Source organism: Macrosteles quadrilineatus, unplaced genomic scaffold (genome assembly GCF_028750875.1).
Source record: "Macrosteles quadrilineatus isolate MER2022 unplaced genomic scaffold, UCM_ALF_1.0 Scaffold_1__1_contigs__length_201487025, whole genome shotgun sequence".
In the NCBI taxonomy this organism is placed as follows: domain Eukaryota; kingdom Metazoa; phylum Arthropoda; class Insecta; order Hemiptera; family Cicadellidae; genus Macrosteles; species Macrosteles quadrilineatus.
The window spans coordinates 160,131,073-160,144,332 of NW_026542594.1; the positions used below are offsets into that span (position 1 = coordinate 160,131,073).

At 35.6% G+C, this 13,260-nt stretch overlaps 1 protein-coding gene across 1 annotated transcript; it reads left to right on the top strand.

The window, feature by feature from the left end:
* Window positions 1-7,017: 7,017 nt before the first annotated feature.
* LOC128988392 (zinc transporter 7) lies at window positions 7,018-12,134 on the top strand. Its single transcript, XM_054409647.1, has 2 exons — window positions 7,018-7,171; window positions 10,430-12,134. The coding sequence occupies exon 2, from the start codon at window positions 10,455-10,457 to the stop codon at window positions 11,526-11,528; it is 1,074 nt and encodes a 357-aa protein (XP_054265622.1). The 5' UTR covers window positions 7,018-7,171; window positions 10,430-10,454; the 3' UTR covers window positions 11,529-12,134.
* Window positions 12,135-13,260: the final 1,126 nt, after the last annotated feature.

Consider the following 13,260-nt stretch of genomic DNA (forward strand, 5'->3'; position numbering starts at 1 on the left):
GATTTTCAATTTAAACATTGTTTTGGTTTTCAATTCTATATATTTTTTTCAATCTTTTAATAAATTTATATTCATAAATTTAAATTAACAATACGCAAACTAATGAGTTGGTGTCACCTGTCTGCTATGTTATCTTATGGGACGTCTAGCGCTAGACAACACTACTTGCAACGTTGCCAATTCTACCAGACCGCGGCCTGGAGTTAAAGGTGGCCGTGCTCCAGGCCGCGGCCTGGTAGAATAATTGGCAACGTCGCAAGTAGGGTTATTTAGTGTCAGACTTCCGCGATTCCAGTGACTAACGCAATAACGGTCAACAGATACCTAACAGATGTTATAGGTGACATAAGTTTTATTTTTAAGCTTATTGCGAAAATTTTATATACATTTTATATATAATTTATTGAGCGGAGCGAGCGAAGCGAGCGAAGCTCTTATACGTCGACTCTTATGCATTTCGTAATACGCAAACTCCTCCTAGACGGCTGAATCAATCGTTTTCAAATTTTGCATAGTGATAAAGACCATATCGGTGAGTGCCAACATCTATATGGCGTTAAAAAAGTCTCTCAGGAATCCGCCCCACTGGGTCTCAAAGTTTCAATGTAATCCTTATGGAAGCAGTATTTGACACATAAACAAAAACATATGATCAGCTGTTGACTTTTGAATGCAGTAGATAAAGAAATAGCTGATAGCATTAATTCACAGATATTAGAACAGAAACGGTATGGATCATAAATATAATCAAATGACGACACTAGCTTGAGTTCCGTGAGGTAGGAAGTGGTATGGGTGAAGGAAGTAATAAAGGTGAGCAGTCTGGAGTGTAGACACTGTTTATGACGATTAGATTTAGGTATCAGCATTGCTAAAATTCTACGGGAAGGGAGGAAACCGGGTCCGCGACGTAGGAATTGGTGAAGGGAGTAGTCAAGGCTAGCTGTCCGGAGTGTGGAAACTGTTTATGACAATTAGATTAAGGTATCTGCATTCTTAAATTATATGGGAAGGGAGGAAAAACGGGTCCGCGACGTAGGAAGTGGTGAAGGAAGTAGTCAAGGCGAGCTGTCCGGAGTGTGGAAACTGTTTATGACGATTAGATTTAGGTATACACATTCCTAAAATTATATGGGAGGGGAGGAAAACGGGTCCGCGACGTAGGAATTGGTGAAGGAAGTAGTCAAGGCGAGCTGTCCGGAGTGTGGAAACTGTTTATGACGATTAGATGTAGGTATACACATTCCTAAAATTCTATGGAAGGGAGGAAAACGGGTCCGCGACGTAAGTGGTGAAGGAAGTAGTCAAGGCGAGTTGTTCGGAGTGTGAGATCTGTTTATGACCAATAGATTAAGGTATTTGCAATCCAATAATGCTAAGGGAAGGGGGGAAACAGGTCCGAGACGTAGGAAGTGGTGAAGGAAGTAGTAAAGGCGAGATGTCCGGAGTGTGGGAACTGTTTATGACGATTAGGTTAAAGTATCTGCAATCCTAAAATGCTATGGAAAGGGAGGGAAACAGATCCGTGACGTAGGAAGTGGTGAAGGAAGTAGTAAAGGCGAGTTGTTCGGAGTGTGAGATCTGTTTATGACCAATAGATTAAGGTATTTGCAATCCAATAATGCTAAGGGAAGGGGGGGAAACAGGTCCGAGACGTAGGAATTGGTGAAGGAAGTAGTCAAGGCGAGCTGTCCAGAGTGTTGGAACTGTTTTTGACGATTAGATTAAGGTATCTACAATCTTAAAATTCTATGGGAAGAGAGGGAAACAGGTCCACGACCTAAGAAGAGGTGAAGGAAATAGGGTGAGCAGTGTGGAGTGTGGGAACTGGAAACCGTTTGTAGCAGTTAGATTAATGTATCTGCAATGCTGAAATGCTATGAGAAGGGATGGAAGCATGCCCACGACATATAAAATGGTGAAAGAAGTAGTAAAGGCTAGCAGTGCGGAGTGTGGGCAATGTTTGTGGCAATTAGATTAACGTATCTAAAATACTAAAATGCTATGGAAAGGATGAAAACAGGTCCACGATGTAGGAAGTGGCTTAGGAAGTAGTAAAGTATGAACATATGAGTATGAAGTGTGAGCATAGTGTGAGAACCGTCTGTAGCAGTTATATTAATGTATCTTCAATCCTAAAATATTATGAGAAGGGAAGGAAACAGGCCCCATTACGTAGGAAGTGGTGAAGGCAGTAGTAAAGTCTGGCAGTGCAGAGTGGGGGAACCGTTTGGGCAGTTAGATAAATGTATCTAATACTTAAATGCTATGAGAAGGGAAGGACACAGGTCGATAACATAGGAAATGGTGAAGGAAGTAGTAAGACTTGCAGTGCAGAGTGTGGGAACTGTCTTTTACATTAAATTAATGTATCTGCAATCCTAAAATGCTATGGGAAGAGAAGGAAACAGGTCCACGACGTAGGGGAGTGAAAATTTAAAAACGTACGTTTTCAGGAAAAGCACTTTGGAAATTTTTTCCCCCTTTTTTCAAAACTTTTATTATTTTTTTTATTTCATTAACATTTGAAGTTTCATAAAATGTCCATGGTAACGCAATATCTTTGGTAGTTTTCTTTTTAAAGAGCATCTTTAGTAGAAAAACACAAAATCCTGTCACGACCATAACGGACGTTTAAATGAATATTAAAAATAGTTAATATTATTTTTATAACTATGTTTTGCTATAAACTAATTTACTTTCATGACCATTATACAATAAAAAGGTCACTGAGCTTTTGGTATATTTGGTCTTTCTAGAAAAAAATGAAAAAAACTCAAAAAATAGAAAAAAGCCAATAAAATATTTTTAAGTTTGTATTACTCCGAAAAAACTTACCTGAGACCCGAAAAATCGTTATGTTTGTATAGAGGTGTGCTTCTTTTGTGTATAAAACATTTAAATATGACGATATTTTAATTTTTGAAATTTTTATGATAGAAATCATAAACGTGATGGTCAGGGACAAGCGGTACGGTCGTGAATTGTCTGGAATAATCTAAAATCTTTCCAAACAATCCTTCAATTATACTGTTAGTTATAATAAAACTACGTGTTTCAATTGAACTAAACTGTCCAATTTACAATTATACTAAAGTTATTGTCACGACCAAACACACTATAATCCATAAGGCTGGATTGGTCGTGAAAAAAACCGCGATGGTCGTGAAACTTTGGTCGTGAAATTACGTGTTATTTGGCTCTGTTCTGGCGGTAGCCCTGCACCTCATGTTCGAGGATACAAAGTGGACTTCTAGGTTAATCTAGCAATTGAAATATCTTATAAACCAAAATTAATACCATGTCTACTTCATCGAATGGCTACGTACGGTCATGGACACACCAAAATTACAAAAAACACAATCTTTCCTTTATTAATCTTGTAATTCCTCCTTTCAACTCAAAACGACCGGCACAACAATCCTGACGTACACCCCGAACTAGTCTCTAAAACCAACTGACTCCATCGTCGCCAGGCTTGCCACTGTCGTGCTCCAAAGTTGAAAATTTTTCCCAAATGGTCGTGACGCCAAATCGAGGGACAGACTTATTTTGTCATGGTAGTCAGTCTGCAATGACAATAAAATTATAATATGCTCCTTTTTTGTAAGTTTAATAACCATTGATGACATAAAAATGTGGCTTTATATATTTCGGCATGAATAATTAGTCTAAAAACAGCGTGAAAGTTGGAAAATGTACCCTAGGGACACGTCATGGTCGTGAATTTCGAGACTTTAAAAATACGAAAAAAATACCTAGAACCTATTTAAAACCAAATAAATGTGTGTAACATGTTGCCCCCGTCCCAAAAAATATTAAAACACATAATAATAAACTACAAATCCAGTATCTACGAAGTAAAAGGCCAGGGACATGAAAACGTACGTTTTTAAATTTTCACTCAGGGGGTGGTGAAGGAAGTAGTAAAGGTGAGCAGTGTTGAGTGTGGGAATGGATTAATGTATCTGCAATGCTAAAATGATAGGGTAAGGGACTGTAGACTGTAGGTTAAAATGATTACTAAGCACGAATCGATACATATTTCGATAAATGCAACCGTTTACAATAGAAATATATAACTGAGTTGACAACTATTTTTACTCCCTAAAGAGTAAAAATGCTACTTTAGACCCGCAACGCATGCATTAAAAACGACTGTTTTTACTGCAGTATGACAAAAACAATATAATAAGAACCCTTGATGACTCCGCTCAATTTTGTGGATGCCTCTGCGAACGCCACCTAGTATATAGATTTTATAATTTATATATCTATTTTATATATAGATTAGATTGCTTGTCTACATTAAAAAGTTGGTTAGGTAAATTAACGATGAGTGGATGTCTACCGAAAACGAATTGATTTTACAACTTAATTATTCGTAGTAAAACTGAAAATATTTGTAGGCTTATAAGCTCTATTTTTTACCTGATGAATAAATAAAACACCTCGAGCAATGCTCGCTCCCCTAGTACTTGTGTTCTAATCAAACATTGTCACATTTTACATTACTACAACAGAGACAAATGATTTAAAACCTGTCACTGTCAGATAATGAACATCAACTGAAGACAATATGTTTTGACACTTTAGATTGTATATCAATCACCAAACAAACATTCTTCCTTCCCGCCCCCAAGTGCTTCGGGTGTTGTTATTGGCCGTCACTGCCCTTCTACCCTACGGGCCACTGCATTCCAAAGCAACTGGACTTTGACTTTCTCTTCCCCATTCTCACGTTGTTTTTGTCTACAAGGGCGCTGACCTCTCACAGCCGCACGCAACCCTCACTGATCACGTAAAATAAATAACCCGTATTTATAAGACGCTTCCGTATATTTGGAAAAGTTATTCAAAAATTCTAACTGGTTAGAAGTTATTAGTTTGTCCCGTAAAAAGTAACTGATAGAAGTTATAAGTTAATTAGTTTAAAACTAACGAATAAAATATAAGTTAGCCTAAAACCTAACGAATATTGTTATTCGTTAGAATTTCTATTCGTCATTCCCAAGTATGCACAGCAGATAGGTGACACCAGCTCATTAATTCTCACTTTATTTATTTAAATTTAAATTTGTAAACATATATTTATTAAAATATTAAAAATAAAACTTTTAGAATTGAAAACCAAAACAATATGATTTGACAATCTATATCTGTACATTTAAGGCGGGGTCAATATTTTCACAGTCCAGTAACCAAGCTTTCGTAAATACACAAAGACCATTCATTAGCTGCTTCCAAACCAAACAGCAGCTGTTACAACTCTACTTGCGATGTTGCCACTTCGAAGGCCGTGGCCTGGAGTTAAAGTCTATATCTGTACATTTAAAGTGGAGTCAATATTTTATAGCTCAGTAACCAAGCTTTCATATTCTTAAAAACATACACAAATACCATTAGCTGCCTCCAAAACAACACAGCTGTTACGACCACGGCCGCCTTTCACTCCAGGCCGCGGCTTTCGAAGTGGCAACATCGCAAGTAGAGTTGTAACAGCTATTTTGTTTGGAGGCAGCTATAATGGTATTTGTGTACGTTTTTAAGAATATGAAAGCTTGGTTACTGGGTTATGAAAATATTGACTCCACTTTAAATGTATAAAAATAGATTTTCAATTTAAATACTGTTTTGGTTTTCAATTATAAATGTTTTCTTTTATTAAATTTATGTTCATAATTTAAATTTAAATATGTAATACGCAAATTAATGAGTTGGTGTCACCTGTCTGCCATGTAATCTTATGGGACGTCTGGCGCTAGACAACACTACTTGCAACGTTGCCAATTCTACCAGGCCACGGCCTAGAGTTAAGGGTATCCGTGGCTGGCACCCCTCAGGTTACCTAACCCAGAATGGGGGAGGGGACCTTGGATGATGAATCTCAAAAATGGACAAAGTGATGTGACGATTAATAATTGTTAATTTCATTGGCTGCACTTTACTTGACGTCCTACACTCATTCGAATGAAAATATCGATCGATATATCGATTAATCTATTGCTTCATTCGATATATCGTTTGGTTAGTTAGGTAAGGTTAACCTAACCTAACTAACCAAAACGATATGTCGAAAGAAACAATCGAATGAGTGTAGGACGTCAAGTAAAGTGCAGCCATTTCATTGAAAAGTTGGACATTTTTGGAGCTGAGAGCTGCTGCAATGTTAGTTCTATATTCTTTAAGAGTTTCCTTTGGGCATGATTTCCTGAAGAGTTCGTAGCATGGCCATATCCATAATAAATGCTGCAGAGTCTCTTGCTTTTTTATGCTAGCATAAACCTAGTCTTATATAGTATGTCGTTGATGCATAACCTAGTCTAATATAGTATGTTTTATCTATGTCTCAAAGCTCCTATATGGATTTATCTACTAGGGGAGTATGTTTTAAGTCATAACTATCTTGAAACCCCTCTTGCTCTTTATAATGCTAAGCCGAATACCTCCCTCGCCCTCCTTTTCAGCGCTGCGTAATATGTTACGGCCGTGGCCTGGTAGAATTGGCAACGTCACAAGTAGTGTTATTTAGCACCAGACGTCCCATAAGATAACATAGCAGACATGTGACACCAGCTCAATTTTTTTTTAAAATGTATAAATATAAATTTATTAAAAGATTGAAAATAAAACATATAGAATTGAAAACCAAAAAATATAAATTGAAAATCTATTGCTGTACATACATCTAAAATGGAGTCAATATTTTCATAGCCCAGTAACCAAGCTTTCGTATTATTAAAAAAATACACAAATACCATAAGCTGCCTCCAAACAAAACAGCTGTAACAACACTACTTGTGACGTTGCCACTTTTAAGGCAACTGCCTAGTGCCTAGAGCTAAAGGTGGCGATGCAAGCAATCTCCCTATCTAAATTCAATGGTAACACTATTTTCTCATTGTCAGTTTTGGCATTATACTGCCTGATTTTTCTGCATCGTGGCAAACAACTGCGCCGGCTACAGCTGTATGGTAGTACACTCAAGTGATAAAAAAAATAGATAAATAAAGATGACAGCGTGGACTAGTTCGCCGATATTACACTTGTCAATCTAACCTTTTATTTTATAAATTCTTTACAATTAATTAAATGTGCTATCGTTAAGTGTTTGAAAATGGCATAATTCGATTATTATCTTCAGTACAGTACAAGTACGAGTTTTTGTCAAGTAAGTCAAACAAAGTGTTTCTTGAGATTTACAATAGGTCTAGTTTACATTAAATTATGGGAAGGCTGTTATATTTATATGCTTAAAACATGGACGATATCTCACCAAGCTGTATTGAATAGGCCTAGGCTAATGCAATAAAATAAGTCCCAGGTTACGAATGTATTTTTACCTTACTTTGATCGATTTCTTTTAGGACATATCAAATCTAGGCCTACCAGATGCAGTCATGACAATAGATTAGGTTCCTGCTTATTTTAAAAGTTCCAATTTTAGGCCTAAATTTGATTTTCTCTTCTCCACGATAGCTGCCTGAGTGAAGCCAGAATCCTAAACCAATCATAATAGGTCTATTCCATAGCTTTTTGATGGTTCGAAACTGTACCCAGCTGTCCTAGGTCATTTACCGGGTACAGTTCCGCACGTCCGCAGACAACCTGCGAGATATATTATTGGATGAACAACGATATAGGCTACCTATATCAACATGTATCTGATTTGGTATTAATATTCTAAAGTTCGACTATTTTTGGGTACACTTCCGTATCTGTTGGCACAAACAACCGAATGAGTAATATTGATTATTCGATTGTTTAGTTCGATATATCAATCAATATTTTCATTCAGTTGTTTGTGCCAACAGATATGGAAGTGTACCCCTATTTTTAACCATAAGTTATGATAAATAAAAACAATAGGCTAACAAACACGTATCAAAAAAGCTTTTTGTGTATATTTTATCCTTAACCTTAGATAAAATTAATTACGGTATATCCTAGGTAGGCCTACGCCTAATTACAACAAAAATGAGGAAACAATTAATTTTATAATCCTATGCAGGTATTAACAGTTCCAGTAACTTAATGTTGATCGCGTTGAATTTAAAAAAAAACAATGTTTGATCCTGTGAAAAGCAAAATGATAACTAGGCTTGAGTTTGTTAGTGGTATAAGTAACATAGGCTACTTAGGCCTAACTTAGTTGTTTGTTTTTTTTTTTCATTAATGTAAATATTATTAGTTTTTTGTAATATATTACCGGTAAGTTATTTACTGGTATTCTTATTATCGGTATTATTATTAAAACTATTATTAAAACAAATAACGGGTTCATATCCTGTTGTCAAAAACATAGTAAGGTACAATTCGATGTGTACATTGCCTAACTTAGTGGGAAAAAACATAGGAATGATGTATTGAATCGGATAATTAATTATCAATATATAGGTACCGGTAAACGTTATTCATCCGATAATCTATCACAGGTGCTCTGCAGAACTGTACTCCATTTACCTCAGGCCTAACTTAGGGTATAATAATTTTTTGGGGATAAGATCAGTTGATTATTATCACAGAATTATTAAGTTACCTACCAATTGTGATTGTGACACGACCTAGGTTCATATTTTACCCCAAATAGGCTATGAGTGTAGAATGAAGTGTGATGATCCATGTAGCTTTGTCACTGACTAAGATCTAGAGATGGGAAGTTCGGAACACCTTAGTAATCTGGTTTTGTGATACTCATCTACTGTCTCAACCCGTTCTAAATGGCCCTTAAAATGACCCGGTAAGCCAGTTGTGTCTGTAGGCCTATCACTTGTATCAATCATTTCGTTCATTGGTCGACCTGGTTAGTTTCGGATCACAGAACTTTGGATTGTTCAGACAGGATTTTGATAATCAGTTGAGATATTAAATTATAAATATTCAAATAATAAAATTATATTTAAAATACCGGTATAAAACCAACATGTTTAGTGATTCTTATTTTGGCACAAAACTAAAAGACAAATTATTTTTTAGCCTACTTGGAATTCTCTAATTCAATTTGTAAATAGCCTTACTTTTACAAACCTTGAGATATGACTCTACCGGTTGAATTTATTGTCAGTATGAATTTACGTTTAGGCTATGCTTGATCCCATTCTCTAACGTTTTGGAGTGGACAGAGTTTTAAACTTAATCACAACACGAATACTTATTTATGCTCAACTATTGGTTCAGTTAGTTCTTCACTCATAGTCTTATAGGCCTACAGTCAGTCAAAGGTTCCAATCACCACTCACCACACCAGTCATCTCCGTCTTTTCAATCGGTCTTTGAACGAATAAAAAGTTAAAGAAATGTAGCACCACCAAACGGGTCTTTTTGGTCGGTGTGATCCGGATCACTCGTTAACTTAGGTGACCCATTCGAATTGAACGGGTCTTGACCGAGCGACTCACCTCTACTAAGATTAGCTGATTCTTAAGCCAGGATCATTTATTTAAAGCCCAATGATCAGGAACGACTAGGTCCAGTTTCGAACCTTCTAAAAGCTACTGACTTTTCTCAGGATCAAACCCGCAACTTTTTTATTGTTAGGGAAGAACTAAGTTATAACCACTCAGCTACTCAGCCATAACATTGATAACTTAATAATACTGTCTTAGGCTATCATTAATTTAAAACTAAACTTCATTCATTTTTGCCTTAAAATGCACACTTTTATGTGTAGCGGTAGGCCTAGTGTTACGTGAATATTACCTAATACCTACTGAAAATATTTTGCTTTTGTCTTGGACACCTAGGCATAATGTAGGTCTACGCTAAAGTTTTTACTAATTTCTTTTGAATTTATTATAATGGCGTAGGTTGTCTATTCATAAGGTAATTTGAACAATATACATAAGTTTGGTAATCTGGATGGGGTACGATCCCAATTGATCAGTATTATCGACATTATACTGCTAGTTTGTTTAAGATGACAGCATTGTCACTACTTGATCTTCTATTATTCCACTATTACCTTCTAAAGTTGTGTAATTTTTTGACGCTAGAAGCTTAGGCCTACCTACATTACTTTTAGTACACTACTTAATTATTGCTGTACACTAAAAATACCCTTTCAAATGTCAGTTCGGCTTAAAAAAAGACTGGTTTTTCTCATTGTATCCTAATGGAGGAGTTAGTTTGATTTCTTTAAATTTAGGCACATTTACCTCGGAGGTATATAATTAGTGTAACATGTTACACATTTACATATAACTTAAAAGTTGTCTTACACATTACACACAAAAGATTTACTATGGACAAACTATCTCTTTGCAAACCATAGTTGTTTGACTAGGCCTAAAGATTAACTTTCATAACTTTACCGATTTCAGAAGCGTGAAAAATATTAATTGTCTCTTTGATTTTGTGCTTTCAGCTGATTGCCGAAAGTAAGAAATTGACTGATAGTCTTATTGACTAATTGAATTTTTTCATTTTTCAGGTGGACTGATTTAATTCTTATAGACATGCTGCCTCTTACCCACAAGGATTCGTCTCGGTCCTTCACCCACAAGATCAAAGAAAAGCTCCACGGATGGATGAGGTTGATTTTTTCTGATCGAAATTCGAGGAACTTATTTTTGTTTCTGATTTTAAATTTGTCATTTGCGTTTGTAGAACTTGTATATGGTGTTTGGTCAAATAGTTTGGGTCTAATTTCAGATTCATTTCATATGTTTTTTGATTGTACTGGATTATTAGCCGGGCTAGCAGCATCTGTTATAACAAAATGGAAAGCAAATGACAAGTATTCATACGGTTATGTGAGAGCAGAAGTTCTTGCTGGATTTGTGAACGGATTATTCCTGCTTTTCATTGCGTTTTTCATAATGTCTGAAGCTGTAGAACGTGCTATCGAACCACCCGAAGTGAAACATGAGAGACTGTTTGTGGTATCAGTTTTAGGACTATTGGTGAATCTCGTGGGGATATATGCATTTCAACACGGTCATGGGCATTCTCACGGAGGCGGGTCTCATGGTCACGGTCATTCTCACGGAGCGACCACTAACCACGGACACTCCCATGGAGGCCACCACAGCTTACTCATGGGCAACTCCCACGCACATGAACACTCTCATGAGCTCTCCAGTGGCAACTCACAGATCATGAAGGGTGTCTTTCTGCACATCCTTGCCGATACCCTCGGTAGCGTTGGTGTTATCATATCAGCTGTCCTCATGCAAATGTTCGGATGGATGATTGCTGACCCCATCTGCTCCATGTTCATCGCTATCCTTATTGCTCTTAGTGTATTGGCGCTCATCAAAGAATCCGTTCAGATTTTGATGCAAAGGCAACCACCAACATTGGATCACGTTTTACCCCAGTGCTATCAAAAGGTAATGCAGCTGGCGGGAGTTTATAGCATCCAAGAACAACATTTTTGGACACTTTGTAGTGATGTTTATGTTGGTGCTCTTAAACTCGAAGTTTCCAAAGCAGCAGATGCCAAGTATGTGGTGAGTCATACTCACATGATATTTGCTGCAGCTGGGGTAAGACAACTATATGTGCAGCTAGATTACTCTCCAATGTGATTTTTGTAGTTATCAAAGATTGTAGATGAAGTTTATTTAACATGAAGCTAGTAGGAAATTTATTAGAACTTATATATTTATTTTGTCTTTCGTCTTAAAATGTATTTAAAAATTGCAAATATATTTGTGGTTAGGCCTTTATTAATTTCTTCAACTACTGTGATTGCATCACATTTTACTTATTTTCATTGAAATTTATCAGTTTGATTTTTTGAATGTATTTTTAATAGCTTTATTGGTTGTAGTGATTTAACTACTACTGAGTTATCCTTAGTCTAACCGTTGACTATAGATGTTGATCGTGTATTTTTGTGTAAAACTATAACAAAATTATTTAGTTTAATTTAGCTATATTATATGCTACTATCTTTATCGTAAATTTGATGTAAACAGTGCAAAAAAGTGTGATGATCGACTATCACTTACAAAAGGTTGGTGATTTTGTAGAGTTTATGAGATCATGACTCTCTGACTTGTCTTGTCATAAACTAAAATAATTTAAGCAGTCTGTGTTTATAGGATGACTTCAGTACAATAGGCCATGGATTAACCCTTTGTTTATCCTCAGTTTTGCCAAAGAATAATACACAGCTATGTTTTCCTATATTTGGATTCACCTTCTAAGTTAGTATAGATAAATCATACTCCCCCAAAGACCTTCCTTTTGAAAGCTGAAGAAATTTTAACACCAGCTCCGTCCAGAGGTCTTCACTAATTGTTTCTTGTTAGTAAGATTTTCTTAGAAATATTGCAATGAAATAAAACTAACTTATTTAGTTACAAACAATAGCTTTCCCTCAGGTATAACAAACAAACAGTGAAGCACCTATCGTTGAATTCACCATATAAAAATAAACCCTACATAAGTCAACATCAGCACACTCTTAACAACCATTAAACATATAAAAATAGGAAAAAGTCGCTAACAGGCTTCAGATTACTACACTAAGATGGGAATCCTAATTTTACTAATCAAAGTCACTGGTATTTGCACGTGCTTATAAACCGTACTTATAATTATAACTATACCCAATAGTTATACACTGTGAATCCTGCATGCTCTGGTGTTTAATGTGTAAACTGTTCTCTCTGTATCTTTAAAACTTACCTGTGATTTTTACTCTGATTTGTTTGATCTTTTGTAAAGAGTATTAGATAAAGAAATTATAGATACTGGAGACTAATAATACTTAGTTATAGCTAATAGTTGCATAAATTTTGTCTGTCATAACATTTGTGTATAGACATTTAACAAAATTAGGTAACACTTATATAAATTTAGTTGTGAATCTTAAAAATTGTATAAAATGTATACAAATATTTTTTTAACGAGCAAAAAACGTTTGGTTATTTGAAATATGTAATTTTTCTGAAGGATTCCAAAAATACTCCTTTTTGAGATCATGCAATTTTTACATTATCCAACCACTGAACATAAAATTATAGGCCTATGTAACGAAGAAAAATATTTTTATCACTAACAACTACTTGAAATTAGTGAATAAACGACATTGAAAAAAAAACAAGATTTATATAGACTAGCTGTTACCCACGGGCTTCACCCCGTTTGACTTCATAAGTATTAATAAAACTACTTTTTAAGCTGAAATAAACAAAACAGAATACAGTAATACTACAAATAATCACACCAGATTTTATTAAGGTAATAAATTGAAAGAGTAACATACAAATAAGTACAGCTGAGGTATTTTTAACATTATGTATATGGAAA